Here is a 23,028-nt window from a genome sequence, read left to right on the forward strand (position 1 = left end):
AGTGCACACAACATGCCAGTAGACATTACTCAGACTAGCATTTGCCCAAGACCAGCAGACTAATCAGAGACGCAGTCTGCATGTTTGTAAATTCCTCCTAAGGACATGCAGTGTATACTACTGCATAGATCCAACACAGAAGTATAAATCAGGCTTTAGTCTGTTAAAAGGCTAGATCAAAGTTTGGAGAGTTTCCAATATGGTGACCACCATCATTGGGCTTTATAATGCCTCTTAAAAGGCCAATAGGCTGAGTCAATTAAGACTGGCTTGCATTGAAACATTTCTAAATCTAACTTGACACACCAGATAGACTGCATGGGGTACATATCACATCCATGTGGGGAACTGCCAATACAAAGTGTTTAGGAAGGGAATAACCCCTGGAAAAATCTTGTAGCATGATTGGACACACAATGTGTTGGTCACATATATTGCAGGCCAATCAGAGTGGTGAGAAATAATCATGCCGTGGACATAAGCAGCTCTGATAAGTAAACTACATAACATGAGCTTGACAGCCGCTAATGGTGGAGCCAGATGGCAATTCAAACTCAAACTGGTGGTGAGAGGAACAAAAGCATATTTTCTGCCAATAAAACCTTTCAGCGCAGTTCTTTGCTCTTCTTGTAATAAAAAAATGCTGTCCAGTTCTGATAAAACTGCTGCTATAGCTACATCTGAGCTAAACGCTACACTGGCAGCAGCCATTGTATACAGGCTTACAGTACAACTAATACTGCTTTCCCACTAAAATTAGAGTGTAAAAGCGGGTTTTTTAAATGCGGGTAAACCCGCTAACAATCGGTAAGTGACTCCTTTCCCATTGTCAGCAGACCTGTGTCTGATCACCAGCAGACGAGCTGTGTGGCTGTGTTAATTTTTTCCTTTGGTACGTCAAGCTGATATCATCACGTTGATGACACCATCATCAGTGCGCCGAAACACAGGTAGGTAAACAATGGAAAGGAGCATGGAAGCCATGGACACGGTGGTCAACTGTTTTCCGTACTTTGTACTTTTGCCCCTCTTTCAAAATATACAAACTCAGCGCAGACTGAACGACATTCGAGTGCTGATGATACAAAGGCAAATGGAATTTGTTGATGAGATGGCAACACACGCTGAGTCCAAAAAACAACAATGCTCGTCCTTCAGCTGCCGGCGTCCTTTTGTCGCCCCAAGTTACGAGCGCAATACTATGACGTAGGTACGTTACGCCAAAGTCATCCCACGTTCACTTGGGTGTGACGTTCCCACTGGAGCCGATCAGAGGCGAGCCGATAAAAACCTGTGTCCATTGCAGGGTCAGTCGACGCGGGTCTGAATGCCAATTAGAGCCTTACCCACTGCCGACAGGAGCAGATTGTTAGCGTGTTTAAACAGGTTTCTCGGCCAGTGGGAAAGGGGTATAAAACAAGCCCAAAGCTGCACCTTGTTCTACTTAAATGATGCTGATTGGTCCAGTAATTTTTCAGACCTGGCACTAACATGTTGGACTGGAGCTTTGTGAGATAGATTTGCCTGATGACAGACATGGAATCAGCTTTGCAAGGTTATTTCAAAACGTTAGCAGATGCTGAAAATGTGAGAGACCCACATGTGGATAAATCGAGATGGATTTTTGACAGTGTTGTCTCTTCATTGTGTGGCAGTCAATATAACCAAAACAGCCCACCACAAAATAAATCTGAATATCTTGTAGTGTGCCCCACTTGAGACTACGTCTATATTCTACACCCTTTAAATGATGAAGCCTAACACGTCTCTAAATTTGCTACTATATTTCATTCTCTCACAGTGAGCCTTTATAACTTTGACAGACCCAGAAAGCCCCCAACAAGGTAAACTTTAAAATCCGAGTACACATCAGTGATGTAAGCGCTCTCTTGCTCTCTCTTTTTTAATGGCCGAAGCATCGTCTCCTCTAATAGCTTTTGGAAAACGTCTGGCACTGGACTCTCTTAAGTGCTGTCCTGTGAGCATACTGACCTGTCTGTGGGGGCAGGAGGCTGCAGGAGGTGCTGATGCTCTGACTCAGACCCTCGACCTCTGCTTTGGGCTCCGGGCTCAGAGGCACAGACAGGAAGTGGTTGAGGTTGATTGGGTGAGTCTGGCTCTGGGCCAGGCAGGGCAGGCTGCGGCGAGACGGCTTCAGGCTCTTCTCCTTCAGGATCTCGCTGATGCTGGTGTGCATGCCTAAAGAGGTGAACAGGAAAATAAACCATTACCAATAAAGACTGTGTCGCTTGAAACTAAAGGCATCATTTGTCTTATTTTTGCATTGATTGTTTCATGTATGCATGCTTCCTCTTTTGTACTTTACTCCCAGGTGCTTGCATTAAAGGATTGATTGGATTAAGCTCTGCTTTGAGAACTAATTCCCAAAACATACATCATATTAAATGTTTCTGATGTCAACAAAAACCCATATTGCATAAGGAGGAGGTTGAGATAGTCACGCAAAGACAGCAGCATAAAGCATTTCCACAAATGTATTTTAAGGGTATTGAAAGGGATGATTAAGGTCTTTAAAGCTGAACTGTGCACCTGCATGAATATTTCAGCTGCTAGCCAAACAGCTAATGAACAAGCAATCCACTCCACAAGGTCAGCTCACCTGTCATAGAAAGGACTGTGGCCTCTGAAACAGTTATATAACACAGCTTTGTAGGTCTGTAAGAAGCTTTGTAAAGTATTAGAAAATGGCATTGATAATGACATGAGGGTTACTCCAGGTTGAGGTTCAACACCATAACTGAAAACTGAAAAAGTTGAGTTTTTGGAGCAGCATTCAGAGTGACTAATATTCTGTGGATTGTCAAAGTTGTCCGTGTAATTTTTTGTCCATTTTTGCCTATATTTGGACAGCAGAGTGAAAAGTGAAAGGACGTATTGGGATGAGAATGGAGAATGACATGGAGGGACTTACTCAAACCACAGAAGCCCGCGAGGATGATATCCTCTGCACACTCTGGGGCTCATGGTTTAACTGTCGGACCACATTAGAACCACAGACTGTGATAATGTTTGACAACCAATGTGGGCGCACATTTATAAGTTAAAATGAGCCAATGACAGGTCATTAACAGTATCCTTAAAATTAAACTAAAACGCCCATCAGTTAGGTATAATGGTATATCTATAGTGCTAAGTATTCACCCTTCAAATGAATTTAAAAGTCAATCATGCTAAAAAATATTTTTCCTTTTTTGACAAAAATATTAAAAAATAAACCTCTTTCATGTCAGAGTGAAATCAGATTTCCACAAAGTTATGTGTAGCTCTCCCTTTATGCTTCAGGTCATTTTCTTCCTGGAAAATAAATCTTCTCCCAAGCTGTAGTTGTCTTGCAGACCAAGGTTATAATAGTTTGGGATTTTTCATTAGTTTTAATTCTTATTTCTTTTTCACTTTCTGTGATCAATTTCAGTTTAGTTTTAATAAGTTTTACTGTTGGTTTGTAAGTTTAGTTTAGTTTTTATTTTGCAAAAATGCTTTGTTTCAGTTTAGTTTTTATTAGTTTTATTTTTCCTTCTAGTTTTTTTTTTTTAACATGTCAGGCCCGAGTTAACATCATACATATTTAAAAAGATATTCAAACAGGCTAATCTACACTTATCATTTTATTTTATTTAAAGATGATAATTGAATACAACACCACACATAAAACTACCACTGTGTGAAGTCTTAACCAATCAATTACGGCATTTTTACACTCCCCAGGCGTGTGCGTAGGTGCCAGTCAGTCTGGTTGTGTCAAAGACTAAAACTGGGGATATTTGGTCTCAATTTTCTTTTGTTAGTTTTGTAAGTGCACTATACAGTTTTAGTTAGTTTTCCCTTTTTTGGTAAAGCTTAGTTTTTATTTAGTTTCAGTTCACTAAAATGATTTTCAAATTTTAGCTTTAGTTATGTAGTTACTTTTAGTTAACTTTAATAACCTTGCTGCAGACTGAATAAGATTGTCCTCCAGGATTTTGGTGCATTCATTTTACCGTCTACCTTTACAAGCTTTCTTAACATGAGTTTTCCTCAAAAGTGGGTTTCTCTTTGGCCACTCTCCCATAAAGCTGTGACTGGTGAAGAACCAGGCAACAACTGTTGTCTACAGAGTCTCTCCCATCTCAGCTGCTGCAGCTTGTAACTCCTTCATAGTTGTCAGAGGTGTCTTGTTGGCCTCTCTCACTAGTCTCCTTGCACAGTCACTCAGCTTGTGAGGATGGTCTGATCTAGGCAGATCTACACACGTCCCATATAACTTGCATTTCTTGAATATGGGTTTAACTGAATTCAGGGTGATGTTTAGTGCTTTGGCATTGTTTTTATATCTAACCCCTGACTTATACTTTCCAATTACTTGTACTCTGAGATGCTTGGAGTGTTCTTTTGTCTTTATGGTATAATGGCAGCCAGGAATATTGATTAACCCTTTACCTACTGACCCGGCGCTGGCACTGTGTTTTAAATGTCCAGAGTATTATTACTGTAACTCTGTCAAAGTTTGTCCAATCAGAACAATTCCAACAGCATTGGAAAGCTGAGAATTGTGGGCATACACACATGCATGGTTCATCATTATAATCGCAACCATATGTCGTGGGCATTCATAGCAAAATACCAGAGCAAAACACTAGAAGTATCGTGAGACCGCTACACGGATTCTCAACACTGTAACTCCTCGAAAGTTTGCTCAATCTAAAAGAGAGCTGAGAATCTGTGCTTTCCGACAATATAAGATGTGTGGTGAATATATTACGGTAATGTCGAACAGCACCACGAAAACGGCAGCTTTGGCAGAAGACAAGTGAGAAAGGAGAGTGAAGGAAGAGATTAAAAGGAGAGTGAGCGAGAGAGGTGTTTTGTTTTCAAAAAATAGCGTTAGATAGTGGCATTTGTGTGTGTCTGTCATGTGCAATAACAATATGTTACTTGAGAATGTTAAGAATGCATTTTTCCATCTTTATTTGCACTAATTTTCGCCTATGTATATAGTTATCTTTCGCACTGTTTTGTACACCCAGAGTCCTAGACTCAAAAAATGACTGGTGACAATTCCATATAATGTGCAATAATCATCAACCAGATGTTGAAAAGTCAAGTTCAAGTAAAAGGGACCAAAGCTCTCAGACTTTCTCAGGCATTTTCTGACTATTTTACAGCCATAATAACAAATATGTCCAAATCGCCATTTTTAGACTCAGAAGGTAAAGGGTTAATCAGTATTCCTGGCTGCCAAGAATCAAAAATCATTCTGGTTTGATGAAAGGAGTCACTTTTGATAATGTTGTACAACAAAAAAAGTTAATTTGCCACTGAAGGAAAGAGAGTTGTGCACATGGAAACATAGTGCCAAAAGAGAATGTGTTTTTATGATAGCTAAGGTCAAAATATGTACAGCTTTCATGTGGTCTATTTTAACAGCTTAAGTCTTAACTGAACCATCTGCAGCAATACATGGCTAACTTGGTTGTAGCATCTCTGGTGGTTTTCTCCATACAGGGACCATGCTTACCGTTTTCTACTTCATGTGCACTTTCTAATCTTTACACAGCCCTACTATGGAAAAAACTATCCTTCAGTCAAACAAAATCTATCGGTTTAGTTTAATCTTATCTTAAAATAAACTGCACAACTGTTTAGACGGAAAGGAAAATAATCCACAGAAAGGATAAAGGGTAATAAAACTAGGAAAACTTATTTACAATACTAAGTAGATAGAGTGCATGGTCCGAAAAGGGAGGGAGGGGAAAAAGTGATGGAGGGAGAGATCACTTGAGCCATCGGCTGGTCCATCCTTTTATGGCTCACAGTGCTGCTGATAATGTCTGTCCTTCATAGAGGAGTGCATTAAACCATCAGCACTCCCCCTCCATTAAATCACTTAGCTCAATAAGACCAACAGCACCACACAACTAAACTACACATACACGCCTGTTAGTGCTGCCATGATATTAACACTGACATGTGTGATAACGGCTTTGATTCATGCTGTTTCAGCCTTCTTATTAGCATGTCACTGTTTTATTAAAAGCAGAGGTCATTTTCAAGGTTATTTCAACAGTTAAGAGCACTATGTGGAGAGTGGGGCTGACAGAATGACGAACGAGTGATTCAACAATACTGTAAGGATGAATAGTGAAGAGAAACTCAGAGGTTAACAACGATAATGAACGTGCAGGACTGAAGCAGGTCGTTGTATCCGACCTTCACTGCAGGCAGCAGCTCCAGCTCTGCAGCTGCGATATATTTATTCATGAAATGAATGAAGGCGCTCTCGCTGGCGCTTTCTCTTTCTCTCTCTCTCCTTAGTGTAAATTGGAACGTGACCTCCAGTGAGGAATTCTCTCAGTGTCCTTCTGGGAAACGTTCAGCTGCATTGATAATTCAGTCTCTGCATCCAGGGGGTGCACGCTGTGAGCTGCACAGTAACTCATTCTCAAGTCGTGATCTCGATGGGATTTCCCCACGCTGTTGGGTGAAAACAGAGCCAGTTAGTGGTGTGAGCTCAGAGGCCCAGGGGAACCACTAATCGTGCTGTTTATTAACTGTGCTACCCCTTTGAAATAAAATAAGTGAAATTTCTGCAGTCTAGCTTAAAGCTACAGAATCATTAACTGAGACTGAAAACTAAGAATGATGTTTATTGGAACTGCTTGCAGCTGGATTTAATCTACTCAGGAGACACATTTTTCAAAAATAGTATAAAATAAAAGTCTATTAATTCTAAGCTCAAAACTGCTGTGAGGAGATTTTTGCTGTTTATGAAACAGGCTGACATTTCTATGAATGGATCTTCATGACCTTCAAAATCCAACTACACCAGTCAGGACAAGAGAGATTATTTCTGTTAGTAACTTAAACATTTCATTTGCATATTTAAATTGAAAGCTTCCATAAGATTTTTTTTCTATTTAGGCTATGTTCACACAGCAAGCTTTAATGCTCTATTCTGATATTTGCTTCAATGTGATTTTTTTGTCGGATCTTTTGGAATTCACACTGATGTCGAATTCCAGATATGTGTCAGATTTAGTACCACTAATGAAAGTGGCCTGACTGATATGAAAAGATCTGTTTTGATGTGACTTGAGCTGTTTACACTGTCAGAAAAACATTAGGTATGAGTCATATATGGGCAAAAAAAAAATAGATTTGGGTCACTTTCGACTGCAGTGTAAATGTAGTCCTAGGTTTAGACAAGCTTGCTTACAACTTTTTTAAGTTAAAACAGAGATTACGGAATATCAGGTGCCCAGGGCTTCTGTTTTTGATGCTGTGGTATCAAAAAAGGTATCAATATTGTTTGATTGTTACCTGTGCTGTATCAAAGTGCTTATTCTTTTATCATGGCAATCCTAGTTTTGACAATGAAAAGACAGCAGGCTGACATTTTTGTCAAAAAGCACCAATATTCATGCTTGGTGCTTTTTGACATGAATGTCCAGTACAAGATAAGGAAAAAGAAAAGCTACAGCTTTGTCCAGGGGTTTGAAAAATCACCGTGCCACCTTCAGATATAGACATGATCTAGACATGAACTTTGAGTTGGACAGGACATGGCAGCCGACCAGGGCACGGCATGTTTGATATTTTTGTTGTACAACTGCACACAGTCCCACAGTGAGAGCAGAATCCCCAACTATGGGGCATTTTTTTTTCATTCATAAACTTCCTGGCAGCATCTTGAAATTAGCAGGAATGTCTGCCTTCCCCTCCCCCTACTATAATGAAAAACATTGGGGAGCAGGTGGCCTAGTGGTTAAAGGCGCTCCCCATGTACGCGGGTGGCCCGGGTTCGAATCCAGCCTGAGGCCCTTCACCGCATGTCTCTCCCCCACTCATGGCCCTGTTTCTGACTCTATCCACTGTCCTCCTCTATCTAATAAAGGCACAAAAATGAATCTTTAAAAAAACAAAACAAATGAAAGACATAAACAAGCAGGAAGTGGGCCTACCTGTGAACCTCAAGCTGACATGAAATATTTGTTATAATTTAGCTGCTAGTTGTGTTTGTTGATGTGAGAGAGAGACAGCAGGGTGGATGTGTTGCTCTTTAGAACAATTTCAAATGTGAAAATGAGAGGATGGATATGGCTTTAACCTCCTTGTGTTAGACTTTATAAAGGAAACTCCACTGACATATGTCAGTCAGTCCCAACTTCACCCACCCACGGGAACATGCAGTGTCAGTACATAAATTGTGCATTACAGTTGCATGTCATCAAACGATCAGTCGTATAGCCTGAGCTGGCATTCCACCACGACTGAGCTTGAAATCAAACAGCCTAACATCTGGCTTTAGCATGGGTTGCAGCCACCAATAGCTCCAAAATCTGGGCATCATTTGCAAATGTTATCTGCTCCACTTCAAGGTCCGAGTCACAAATAATGAATAACATTCACCCAGAAAATTGTCCTACTCCATGCAGTTTACTCCTCTTTTGTGTCTGAATGTGGAGAGGAGCGATCTGTGCCTTTGCTTTGATTAGAGCTGTGCTCTCCGGTGGCAGTGCTACATTATTTATTTTTGCAGGTAAACGGGTGTGATCATTTTTCAGTGATGTTGCTTTTATATTTAGGAATTTTATGTGCTGCTGACCTCCATGATCAACAAACACAATGCACAAGTGTCATTAATCATCTGTTCTGCATCATTTAAAATGTCTTTGTCAAACAAAGCTGTGTACAAGCCTGCCTGAAACACCTCTGAATTAAAAATAACACACAGCTGAACCTTTTACAGAGCCTGGACACATGCATCAACCACTACATATCATTTCACACAAAAATGCACACTTCAGCAGCAGCTACAAAGATCAAACAAACTCCACTACTACATAACCATGGTTAATAAATCAACAACAGGCTTACTCATAAAATATATGAGTAAAGGACAGGAATAAGAACATGAACTCACGACGTGTGACTAATTCACCAAATGCAATGAATTTAAACAGCCGCTGGAAGAAACAAAAATGTTCTCCTGTGAAGCCTTTGTAACAATCCATTGGTTATTATGGTTGAGGGCAAAGGCATCAGTCATTTCTCATGGTCCAGGGCCCTTGTTCTTTCTGTGTTAACTGCAAACAGTGCCAGGTTACTGCTTGTTTATGAGACACGAAATGATTCATGGCACAACCCTTTCTTGCCACTGATGCAAACTCCAACTTTAAAAAGTTCTGAGAAAGATCTAGTATATTTCTTTATTTTTTTTATTCTAAAAAATGTTTATTGTTAGGGATGTTCCAATACCATTTTTTCTCTTCCTGCTACGATTCTGATACCAAGGTGTTGGGTATCAGCCTATACTAAGTACTGATCTGATACCAGTGTGAATTTTCTGGACTGTGGAGACTAGCAAATTATTTTAGACCTATATTTGACTCAGAACAGGGCTTAACAAATAGAATCATAATGTACTGCATCTCTATGACCCTGAAGTTGTTTTCTACTGATTGGTGAGTTTTACTGCTAAATATTAAAATAACAATAATACAGGGGCTGCCTCACAGGCTCTCTCTATCTCTCTCCCCATTATGCTCTATCCGGGCAGCATCACCTGATTACAGTACAGCCTGCCATTGGCTGACAGACCCTCACAAAGGGTAAACAATAAGGTGGTTAGCATTTGAGCTAGTGGTAATAAATGACTGTAGGTCAATTACAATGGATAAACAGACATTCAATATCGGGTTTACTGATATGAATTTAATCATTAAAGTCCTGAAAAGTCCCACGAGTTCCAGGCTCACTGAAAATGCTGCTGCAATGGCATCAATAACACAACTGCTAGCTTCAAAAGGAAAAACAAGTGAGAGGCGGTGATTTATGGTTCACAAGTTATTTAACTTTTGATAAACTGGGTCACTTCTTGTCCTGTATGACAGCGCCAGTCTGGAAGGCATTTTAACGATCACATTCAGAGAAAAACTGTCACACAGCCACCATTCTTTGCTGCTGCAGTGGGTCCTTTGGTTCTTCTTCGCTGCTCTAAAAATGGTAGCCTGTGCATCCAGTGCTTTCTGGCATTGAAAAAGAATTGATTTCCAGGTTTACAGTGCTAACCATTAGCTTGGCTAAACGAAGCATAATATAAAGCTAAACCAAACGATATTGGATTGGTGCACAAACTCATGTACTCGCCGATACTAACACCTTCATTTTAAGCAGTATTGGACATTTTTCTGATACTAGTATCAGAACTAGAACAACCCTATTTATTTTGAATGTAACTGAAGTAGTTATAGCTGCAGGTAATAAAGAAGCCAAAACAAAGGGAACTGCAGATAATTGAGCAGCATAAACACAGATGCATCGGCCAGGACAAGGACGGGCCTGGGCTCAGCAGAGAGTTGTAGTGGACTTTGAGTGGGTAAATCTACCTATGACCAATGCCCTAAAGAAGTGGGACTGTATTCAACACAGAATGATGTCTTGCAGAAAGGTGTGGAACCTTTGGGCTGATGGCAATACCACCATCTCACTTCCCCAAAGCTGGGGCCAGGACGCTGTTTGGGGCATCCTGGCTAAACACCAACAGCCGTGAATGTAACTTCAGCAGTGGGAAGAGCCATCAATGACAGGAGAACAGCCCTGAACTATCCTGTGGCTGTGTTGTCTTTCTTTAGGACCACTCCAAAGAAACCAGGATGGCAAGATTTACTGTTTTAGCAGAGGTTACAATTAAGATCATCAGTTTATAAGGACTAATATGGGATAACTGATGGTAGGACTCATTTTTCATTCGTAATGTAAAATTTAAATGTGAAGAACTTTCATATGGAGATAAAAGAGCAGATTAAATGAAAACAGAACTTTCTTGGTGCTCTGGCTGTCGCAGGGGTAGCCCTACCACCCCAAACTCTCTAAAGGACGAGAGATTTGTGTGCAAATATGTGTAAAGATTTGTTGTTTAAAAAAAATCTTCCTCACTGAACACAGCAAGTGAGGACAAGTCAAAGAAAAAAAAAAAAGCCTGGCTCCAAACGTGGATGAAGCGTAGAGCCTCAGATTGATTGATTTCTCATATTTATAATAATTATGCCTAGTTACAAACTTTATTTCCAGATAAATGAAGCTTAGTGTTAGTTCATAGGACATGGAAGTCATGTGTGCACCTGTAATCAGCTGACTGCCAGCTGATTAATCACTGTCTCCCAGCTTTTGCAGCCAATTCACAAAACAAGGCAGTCCATTTCCATATGTTGTCCTTCTTGCTGATCCCTTTTTTCATGATCACATCACACTGCTGCTGACAAAGCTTCACCTCCACCACCCTAGTCTTTATGGGCTAAAAGCTTTTGTTGCACCTTCATATTCTCTTGCTACTGCTGTTACTCCTTGGGAGTGGACTGCTGCCTGACTACGTTTAATTGTATTTGACCTCCATTCTCATAAATGTGCTATGAACAGTTTATGGGACTTTCAACCACCTGGAAAGTCAAAACATGCTGCTTGGCTAACCCGGGACACATCTCTTGAGAACAGCCTTCACCATCAAGCAAAACTGTACATCCATTTTGCAATAAATCTTAAAATCTATAAATATTGGGTAGACTCCATGTCAGGCAGATCTATCTTGCAAAGTTTCAATCTGAAATGTTTGTGTCTGGTCTGAGAATGGATGGACCAATTGGCGTCATTTTAAGGAACAAGGCTGTAGCTATGGGCATGGTTTAGTTGCACTACATGCCGTTAACACTGCTGATGAAGCTATGGCAGCAATTTCTATCAAAACTGGACAGCACATCTTTATTGAAGAAAGAACTGCACTGAAAAAAAAGTTTTTGCTCTTCTAACAACTGGCATTGGTATGAGTTGGATTCACCAACTGGGTCTGATAGCGAACAACGACAGCGGCTGCTTGTTGAGCTCAGATTATGTAGTTTACTCATCAAGGCTGCACATGCTCACTATTTCATATGTCTTATCCACTGACTGTGACAGACAGAATGTTGGTTCAGTCATCCTCTGAGAATTTTTTGAAAGGTTCTGCTTTTCCCAAAGACAGACTATGGGTGGATGCCCAGATGGATGTGAAATATAGCCCATGTAACAGATTCATGAAACTTTATCTGGTGTCGTGGGTTATTTTTAAATCATACAGATGTGGAATTATATCCTGATCATTCGGAAATGTGTGCATGACTACCCCTCCCTGAATTTTGCGTTGCATCTCCACCAGCTCACTGCAGACGGTGTATTTCCTTCTTCAACTGGATGTGCGGTGGGTTTGTTGGGCAAGGCAGTGTGGCGCTCAAAGTATCCGAGCATTCAGAGACTTTCAGTCGTTGGTCTTCTCTTGTGTGACCTGGCTGCTGACTGAGGCCAGAGAAGCCGGCTGGTCTACTTTTTGACAGCTTCCCTATAGCACATTTTTGGGTATTGCTGGCAAGACCATGTGTCTAATGCAAACATGCTCAGGAGAGCGAGGATGGAAAGGGTGAGCTGCTGGATTTTTGGAGTAGAGTATGGTTCCCAGGCCTGATCCAGCTCACTGCATGCTGGATACCCGGGGCCCAGTGGGTTTGACTGAAACTTGAGGGAGGCACTGGGGTCAGCTGGGAAGATACCTGGAGAGATGGGCCTGATGCAGGCCTGGAAAATATTTATCAGGAGGTCAGAGTAGTACAGGGCATAGGCTGATGTAGTAAACTGCAGAACCAGCATACCTGACCTGAAATGCTATTATCAAGAACCTAACATCATGCAGCCCTGGCAGACCTGAGGAGTTTCAAGAAGATGCAGCCTCAGGTGAAACTGACCCAGCTTTGAACAACTCTCAGGTGACCACTAAGATCACTGGTGGAGTGGATGGTCAACAGAGGCTATAAATTCCAACTCTGGCTCCTTTAGAACTGAAGAGACTTTTTGGAGGAAAGGTGAAACATCAGACCCTGAATCAAGTCCAGTTGCCCTCTTGACGAAGATTTGACCTGGATGAATTAGAATCTACACGGATATCTATTATCAACTGTCTGTGAATGTAATGGTTTTTGCAATAAGGCAGATTTTGAATGGAAGCAGGATGATTTTACTCCATAAAACAATGTGTAATTAATAATTTAAATTCAGGCAAACAGTGCCTGACAACAGTGTCAACAAGGGTGCATTTATCTCTTTAAAATGTGTGTTTTCTTTTATTAGACAGTGTGTTTTTCACTCATGTTTACAGAAGTAGCAGCCTCAATACATGATCAGACCCTGAAGATCCTCACAGGAGCTTTAAGTGTATCCATTTTTTTGTCAGAGATTAGATGTCTTCAGGCTTACAACTGATTTCCCATTACTCCAGTTATTTCCATAGTGTACACAAGCATTAAGTTCCTCTTAATTGCTTTTCATTTTTAATAATTTCATTAATTTAAATATTTCCCATCAATCCTGAGCTTCATGGTATAGCTCTTTTCTGTAAAGATATATTATGCCATTCAACATCTGCAATGGCATTTCAGAAAGCTGGGAATTTATAGTCCACTGTGCCTGAAAGTTTGTTTCTCTCAGCAAAAAACACTGGCTGGAAAATCTAAGCATATTCATTGAGCTTCCAGACAAAAGTGCCATGATTTCTCACTCTCTGAGGATTAGTGGATGCACTTTTATTTAATCTAACTGTCCAGTTAAAAGATCCTGCCATCTTTCTCTCCATTATACTGACCAATAGCGGGTAACTGCTGCCTAGCATCCGCACAGTCTTGTCAAAAAAGTACATTTACTGGATTCCAGGCTGTGTAGATAATGTCAGTAGACATCGGCAGGGCTCAACATGTCTGAGATGATACATCAGAGTGAAGCAAGCTAATGGGGCCTGTAGGGGCCAGGCTCTCTGGTCTCAGAGGATACTGGAAGTTTAAAATAGATCCACAAATTGGACGGGGTTTGTGTTGTGTGAAATTGGCTCTTTGGAAAATTTAGCGCAGGTGCAGGTAAAACTATAACTGTGGACATGTAGTATGTGATAATGGTTATCTGGCAGTGTAATACAAATGCTCTGTGAACTCTGAAACCCGGTCAGAACATTTCTGACAACAGAGCATTGTGTAAGTCTATATAAATATATAAAGGGTTCATCTAATGTGAAATCCTGTGTTTAATCTCGCTGTGCGCTTGCTAAGGCTGGTTTATCAGGAGAAAGTTAATCCCGTGTGTTTGTGCATGGACTCTATGTGTGTATGTTCCCGTTGATATAGGAGTCTGTGGGCTGTCACTGTTTGTGAGTCCTGCACAGGGAGGATAGACGCAGCCGTGGCGATTAAAAAAGAAACAGATCAAGAGGCCTATGAGGTGGGGTAGCTTGCTGAGCTGTGATGCCGGGAAAAAAAATAAAAACACCTCCAGATTTTCTGTGCATCAGCATGACACAAGGACCGGATGACAATCCTCACACACACCCACGCCGGCCCAGAGGAGGCCAAGCTGGCTGGGCTTCAGGGAAGGTCGTGATCTGGGATTTGGGGCCCTCCTGTGCAGCTTGTCCATGCTGGTGTTGTGATGTGAGATTAAAAGGATTTTTTGATGGTTTGCATTTCATATATACAGTAAAGAGTTGACTCAAACATAGGAATTTCATAATGGAAGCTGCTGAATTTTGCTCCTTGTGATGATTTCTGTCAGTAAAAGTGAATATTTTCCAGGCATTTTCTCATCGTGTCTTCTCTACATGCTTGTAGAAGACTGTCGCCAATACATTCTGAGCCAGCTGGAAGAAAAAACATTTCATTTGAAAAATATGATCTTTTATAAGCTGTCACATATCAAGGATGCAAAATACTTTTGTTGAAATCAATTAATAGAGTCAAAAATTTGTAATTTGCTTTAAGTCACATTTTTTCACAATTGCTGCCAGAGACGTGAGCTGAAAACGAAACTTTATCTTCGAGGATGTTTCACAAAGTAGCAAACAGAATTCAGGTCAGTGGGCTGTTACCCATCATGCCTCTACGTTTCAATACCTTCAATAATTCATCCATGCCCAGCCTGTAGTGCTCTCAGTGTTACAGCTTTCAGGCGAGGAACTCTACATCAGGACATTTTTAAAACCAACATCCTCACTGCCTCTCTCCTCACATGGAGGGCATTTCAGGGGATCCCTGCTGCAGAAGACGGATCCAAAACGCCGCTGTGGTGTGTTTTTTAAAAATTATCATGTGGAGGCAGGACCGAGGCGAGGCCCACAGCCTCTCCTTCAGAAACGTTCTCCGAGCAATTAAAGTGTGTTTCATCCTCCGTCTGGCAGCGTATCAAAGAACACAGAGAGGAGTGAGCTCACAGGGTGCGTTCAGAGCCGTATCATTGACAGCAGCTGAATATTCCACTCATATCTTATGTTACACGTTTAACACTACAGGCACAGTGATAATTCTTGCTGACCAAGTATGAATGTGGAATGATGAGTGATCTGGGGGGAAGATCACAAGAGCGCTTCTTCACAAGATACAGACACTTTTTTGAGGTTTCTTTTTGTGCCGTGTGGTAAAAACTAATCTCAAAATACATCAATCATAACAAAAAACCTCAAAATAACTCTAAAAGTCATTTTAGGGTAAAGGGTTTCTGAGGCCACCACTTATGACGTCACAGTTTCTGTAGAAAAAGTGCTGCGCCGCTAATGCTCTGACTGTAGGACAGCTTTTAGATTTCATGGAGAATATCTTTTAAAAAGATGCGTCTTCAAAGGCACACTGCTCACCAACAGTTCATTTAAATCTATATTATTTACTAAAGTTATTACCAGAACACAGCGGTAGACATCCACCCACTGTCTACATTCAGGCCAAGGAGTATGGAGGTGGGGGTGGGAGGGCCGAAGCCAGTCCCATCTGTCACTGCTGCCAGCCAGTCAAACAATCACAGGGCTGACACATAAAAAAGTCACACCTACGACACTTTAAAGTCACCAATTAAGCTAATAAGCTGGATTGTTTCTGGAGAGAACCCACACATGCACATGGAGAGCATTCAAACTGAGGCCTGATGAGACTGGGGATTCAAAACAAGAGGCTTCTTACTACTGAGCTAACCATTACACTGCAGTTGTCCTTGGTACCTCTCAGAAGACTTCATGAGTGTACTGGTTCAAAACTGTTGCCATAAAAAAATAAATAAATAAATACAGGGATGTACCGATTTTCAATAGAATCCACATTTGTTGGGCTTCAGTTTACCCTTTTCCATCCCCATACGTCACTTCCTCTGTATAACACATGCGCTCACTCTGCCACAATGCCAAAGAGGAGACGGCCCAAACACACACTAAAAGACAGAAACTACAATGGGCTCATGAGTCTGCTGAAACAAAGTTAAACTGACGAAGACTTAAATGTAATACTTTAAAAGTGTTTTTACTGGTCTATACCAGGCTCTCAACTGGACTAGACTCAGGATCCAGCAATATCTTTGATGACAAATCACGACCAAAATTTTCAAAAGTATTCAACAATGCACTTTGAGTGAATAAAAATGTTGCACCTAAGATCTTGGATGGAACAGAATTTATCACAGGAAAAAGAAACAGGGTAAAACTGACTTGTTTTACACCCCCCTTTCCCCATGATAATTTCTATAATTTTTCCAATTTTCCAGAGATCTTGAGGATTTACTTTGTTAACATGGTAATAGCAGCTTTTTCATTGCAAAAAAAGGAGATAAATGAGTTTAACAGAGTAAAATAAAAGGTATGGATGCATGTTCTTCATAGACTTTTGCCACCCTTTTTTCCCAGACAAACATTTGCGACCCACTTAAAACTGCTCTGCGAAACTTTTGGGTCCCGACCCACCAGTAGAGAACCCCTGGTCTAGACAACATAGAGTTAAACACTTTTGAGGGTCTTACTACTTTATTGCGTGACAAAGCTGCAGTGACTCTTGAAACTCTGTAGCATGGTAGGTCTCCTCTGGTAAGAACAAAGCAGAGAGTCAGCTTCATAGCAATGCCACGCATACTGATGGAGACCATGCATCTCTAGAAGCACCTCAGTGGATAACTTCACTCATGGTGCAAATGTGTCTCACATCAAAAACAACGTACCCAAGCAGTTTCTAAATATCTAATATCTTCACCCTGGACAAAGTTTCAAACAGGTCCATTTTAAGTGACCTAAAACCCTGTGAGATCAACTTTCATTCCCTATCTTGAGGTGGAAAAGTTATAAGATCTTTCTTGTTAAAGAAATGTTAATCTCAGAGGGGCTTCCTGGTTAAATGAGAGGAGCTGTTGTGGCATATTTGAATAATATTATAAGTTCGGTCTTCTATGTAGGCACTCTGCGAGTGCATTTCTAGTTTAATGATGATAAGCTGTGATTAACTATTTAAATGTTTTGAGTTTAACGTTGTACATTATTGACTTGGCTACATAATAAATCACAGTTGCTGGCTGTTGAGTTAAAACAGCTCATTGACTTGATCTGAAACTAATTAATATCTGATAAAAAAACATGAACCTCTGATTACAGCTGCTGACCATTTTGTAACCCTCACTAGAGAAAACACAACTTCATTAAATGCTGAGGCTGTACAAATTTCACCCCACTGGACCTCTACTTGTTTTATATTCTACATAATTCTACATGATTTATTCACAGTGGGCAGATTAGGCCTGCTGGACACTGACCAACAGTAGAAACAAGTTTAAAATCAGAGTAAAGACACAGACGCTCTGCTCAGACATGTTGGCATCAGTCGTCTCAGTCTCTCACGTGCAGCCAAGCCACGGCAGCCTGACCGCTAACACACCTCGGAGCAGATGGCACTTTTTAGCCCCTGCTTTAAACGGTTCAGGCCCTCATTACACAATCCTGGCACACCCTCTAGGTTGCATCATTTGCGCAGAAGCAGATTAAAGATCTTCCTTTTCTTTCAATCTCTATTTTTCCCCTCCCTCTTTAACGTCACAGCATCTCCTTATAGCCCTCTGATTGCTTCTGATTTCTGCAGCATCACAGGATTTTCTGATACGCCGCCCTTGACCACTGCGACCACGTAAACACCTCGTAGGGGACAGGAGCTGCTCTGTGTGTGCAGTAAACAACATGGGACCCGGGGAATTTCATTCCATTTGATTTCTACGGACATGATGAAACTGTTGAAGAAGTTTCCAGCTGAACTTGTGCCGATATTGTTCTCATAACCTAGCAACAAAAACAATACTCTGACTATTTAAAGACCGTGAAAGAAGTGCCACAGCACAGACGCACAAACAGCCTCTTTGTTTGCTTGCTCTGTGAACTGTTCGTCTACCTGGCATGCAACAGTAAGAGCAGGCATATTTACACACAGCTCATCTTACATAAAAACTGCTGTGAGCCTTACATCGTGCAGAAGCTTGTTACAGTCACAGATGATACTGTGGATACACTCTGCCCAAATCTGCCCTGAAATTAATGTCTCTATCTATAAAACCATCTGCCGGCTTGCATAAGAGGACAGGTGGCCTGCTTGGGACTGTGCAACTAAAGGTTTACACATGAACACACAGGCAAACACACACTTACTGTACATGCACACACAAAGTTTAAAAAGGACTGCAGCATCCAAGGCAACACCTACAAACAAAGCATGAATGCAGGCTTGTTACAAAGAGAAATGAAATAAGTCCTATTGAAGAAGTTGTTTCCAAGAGGGGATAGAAAATATTGATTCTTTTAAATTCCGTTGTAGTGCTGAAAACAAACAATACAGGGCTCCAGCTTCAGTAGCTATCATTGTCAATGAATACAACTACTATTTTCTGCACAAATCCACAATGCTCAACCAAACAGCATCACAAAAACAGTGAAAATATGGTTATCACAATTTAATTCTGAACTTGTTTAAGTGATGTGATTTTCTGTTTTGCCCTAACAACAGCTCTAACTCATGAGTTCATTTCACTGTCATGTTAAAACAAAAAGAAGAAAAATTTCAACTCAGAGGCATCTCTTCTTTGCTTCGAAAAAATTCACAGGCAGGGCCAGAAATCCACACCCACCAGAGACAGTGAGAGATCATTTTAACTGCTTATTAAAAACGCTGTATCTCCCAAGTCAGATACCCACTACTAACAATAACATATTTATAGTGTTAGGATTTCTTTCTGAAAACAAAATAACACTAAAATGAACATTTAACTAGTTTATTTGGGTGTTTTTGAATATTATCTGTCATTGCATACTGTCAATCATGATTTTTCCATATAAAAGAAATAGATAATTAATCTAACATAATTTAGATCATGAAAACTACTGTTTTTATAAGATTTCAATATGAAAGATTTAATCTTAGTTTCTGTTTGACATAGAAAAAAATGTCAGTGACATAAATGGGCCAGTTAAAGGTAAAACAATCAAAAGAACCAAACTTGCAAAGCAGATAAATTGGCCAGGCTCCAACAATGTCACAGGCAAATCCATCTTGCAAAGCTGCCATCTACAATGTTTGACACTGAATCTAGCCAATCAGCCTCATTTGACAAGAATGAGGCGATAGCTACGGGGTTGGTTTAGTACTCCTGGAATCTCATAGCAACGGCTGCCTCTGGTGTACAGAGGTTAGCTTGGATGTAGCTGTAATATAGCAGCAGGTTTATCAGAACTGGACCAGCTCTTGAAGACATAAAGAGCAAAGAACAGCCCTGAAAGCTTTTCATGGCAGAAAAGATGTTCTCACTCTTCTGCTAACTTGCTTCAGCATGACTATGTGGTTGTTACAGGTGGGTTTAGCTACACTGCCAATGTATAGGAAGGTGCAGCTAAGCTAATAAGAATAGAGGCAGTTTGATCAGAACTAGACCACATTTTTTTTATCAAACCAAGAGCAAAGAGCTAGACTGAAAGCTACTCTTGAAAAAGAGGATGTCTTTGCATGTCTCCCGACTGGCTTCAACATGAATTTGATGGACTGATGAGCCTCGCCGTTCTTAAACTACAGCAGTGGAAGCCTGTAGGGCTTAGGTTAGTACACAAAAATCTGGGGAGCAAATTTTCCAGTTTATTTATGTATCTTTATTTTATTTAATTACAGGTACAAATATGTTACTCATATTTCATAAATTACCAGCCACTCCCAGAGTTGGAGTACAAACACAGATGAAATTCTGCTGGAGTAAAATTTTAGCCGCACCCACTTAAGTTTCAATTAAGCAGCCATCACTCATGGGTAGCCTCAGCTGCAGCTCCTTAGGTGTCCCAGCTGCAGCTAATCATTGGTAATCAATCCTCACCTGCTGATGAACTTTCAGACACCAGTGTACTACAGCTTGACCGGGCTCTCTTCAACCTTTGAATGGTGGGTTTTCAATGAGTTTTTTACCTTGTCGAACTACACTTTATCCTGTTTTTTTATCCTGTCTCTCTGCCAGTGCTTCTGTCAACCACCGGCAAGCACACTCACCATTGTTTGCACTATTGTTGTTAAATAAACTCCTTTACCCCTTCTACCTCATTTCATGCTCTGCTCCTGGGTCCTTGTCATATGTTTATTTGTCATTTGTTTAATATTAGAACATAAAGTCTAATACCTTTTATGTAGGGAACCTCTTGTTAGAAATGCAGCAGAATTATTTAGAGTCAAATGTAGCTCTAAGTAAAGAGGAACATCAGTCTATTTAGATTAAGTTACAGCTCTACATAAAACGTTACCCATTTCTATACAGAGAGGATATTTTTTTATAATGAGTAGAAAACATTTCTATAAGGACTGAAAGACCAGCTCTAAAAGGATTAAATACAACCCTGTATTTGGTAAAAACACCTTTTTAATAAGTAAACCTTCGGTTCAACTCTGCACTGAGAACAATTGCTGTAGAGTTGTTTTTATCTTATTCATCCTGGAGTACATAATCATCATTTAGGGTTAAATAAAAACACTTTTAAGAGTAAAAAGAACTCTGAAAACACTTCTCCATAAGCAGCAGAGTAAAATTGAACTCAATTTGAGTAAAATATACTCAGGTAAATTAACTGGAGTTGTCCACAACCATATTTTGTCTTGTCGCTTTGATTGGCTCGTCATGAATGTGACAAACAGAACATTCATCAAATCCCTTTTAGAGATTTTTTGGAAAGTCCCACCCTTCCTAACTGCTTTGTATGGGAGGTTTCCCAGATGAATGTGAACTATATCATGCAATGGATATATGAAACAGTCTATATAAGGTGACAGGTTACAAAATGACTACTATGACCTTCAAAAAAAGTATTTTCTGTTTCTAGTGCTGAATGGACTAATTGGTGCTGTTTTTATTGTTATTAACAGAGTACAATCTAGACCCGGCCAATTTGAAAAGAGTCTTGATATTAATAAATTTGTTATGAATTGGCACTATACATATACAGATTGATTCACTGGTTGATTGATTGATAAAAGACCTGCAAAATATGTGATCTGCCAAAACATTTTTCAGTACTGTGATAGTGATATTAAGACTGCTAAAGCACCTGCCTTTTTGCCTCTGACATCCAAAGTGGCCTTTAGTTTATTTATGCTTTATAATTATAAAGCCTCTTTTCCCCCTATAACCAAAACAGAATAACACTAAAAAGAATTATTAATAAAACATGCTGGCAACTGATAGTTGAAATCACATAATGATCTTTTACCTGAGGTTACCTGAGGTCACATGTAGTGTGTCGGATACAGCTACAACATAGGAGGATGAGGGATTTCTTTATAAGAGGGGGAATATCTAATGCTGCAAGTAACTTTTTGCAGCAGCATTAACAATTTACTAACATTAGACTACATAGTAAGGTTGTTTAAATATCAATTTTTTTAAACCACAATGATTAAAATAAAAGCCTTAAGCACCCAATATGACATTACTATGGCTCATTCCATGTCATGGCCCAAGCTTCTCCCTTAATGCACAACTCCATCCCCCCACCCCCTGACCCTCCTGGTGTTGTGGCCCCACTAGAAATTTCCACAGGGAGTAAAGAGGCAGAGACATGCTTCTCAGCTACAACCACCTCCAATTAGGAGTGTAACGATCCATTGATGTGTATCAATACATCGATTGGATGATTTATTGTCCATTCAGATCCATAGAAAGTCAAAACATCGATCTACACAGTGACCTTTAAGCTGGGCTTTTATTTTGGAATTCTTTCCGCAAACTTGTCGACAGTTTCTGCCCAGCTGATATCCTCAATAAGAAAGCGGTAGCAGTAGTTGCTAATAGTTAGCATCCACTCCTCTCTCTGCTGTGTGGATATATTTCAGACAAAGACAGAGTAGCCTCTTGCCTTATGTTGCTGACTATGTCTGCATTTTTTGTCCATTTAAAACTGCCTTACAAGATTGTTTACAGACATAAACCAGTCTTCCCTCGTCATGGCTGAAATAGTGTGAGTGATGTCTGAGACAGGCTCTACAGCTAAACAGAGAAGGAAAAGTCAGCGGTTTCATGACTCATTTCACTTCCTGATTGAAGTCCAACATCTCACGTTGAATTTATAATAAAATATAAGCTTTCTGAATCTGGGTTGTATTACTGTTGCATCATATAGGCTACCATAGATTTAATCTCATTAAAATCCCATAATGTCCCACACTACTACAAATTAATTATATGCCACAGTAATAGACCCCAATTTAAGTATAAACAGCTGATAAAAAGCAGTTTGCAAGTCCAAACATGCGTAAATGTTCAAGAAAAAATCTAGAATAGGAAAACAGAGGCTAAAAAACTTGATCATGATTATGAAAGTCTGCAGAAAGAGTACATATTTCATTAGAGTGACCAGAGCATAAAGTATATAAAAATGTTTGGTACTTAAATAAATTTCCATAGATGTTTCTAATATAAAGGTAATCAGGGGCCCTCAATTTTAAATTATTAAGAACAACAATTGCAACATTAAAAAATGTTACTGCATTGAAAACCAAGTCTTTTGTTAAAAAGGTTTTCTTTTGTTAAATACAGAAACCTTTATATCATTAAACTGCTGCAACTACTTTCTTCTGTAGCTTTGTAAAATTTGTGCATTAAATTGTCTGATATCGATTGTAGGCCCCTATATCAAATCGTATTGAAACCGTATCATGG

At 40.1% G+C, this 23,028-nt stretch overlaps 1 protein-coding gene across 2 annotated transcripts in view; it reads right to left on the bottom strand.

Annotated features, from left to right (window-relative positions):
- Positions 1-23,028, bottom strand: part of ano3 (anoctamin 3) — a 67,900-nt gene that overhangs the window by 42,198 nt on the left and 2,674 nt on the right. For both annotated transcript variants that reach the window (XM_041796705.1, XM_041796704.1), the window contains exon 2: positions 1,993-2,199. In XM_041796705.1, the coding sequence (XP_041652639.1) occupies positions 1,993-2,199 (207 nt within the window). The remainder of the gene's footprint in view (positions 1-1,992; positions 2,200-23,028) is intronic.

Source organism: Cheilinus undulatus, linkage group 9 (assembly GCF_018320785.1).
Source record: "Cheilinus undulatus linkage group 9, ASM1832078v1, whole genome shotgun sequence".
Classification (NCBI taxonomy): Eukaryota; Metazoa; Chordata; class Actinopteri; order Labriformes; family Labridae; genus Cheilinus; species Cheilinus undulatus.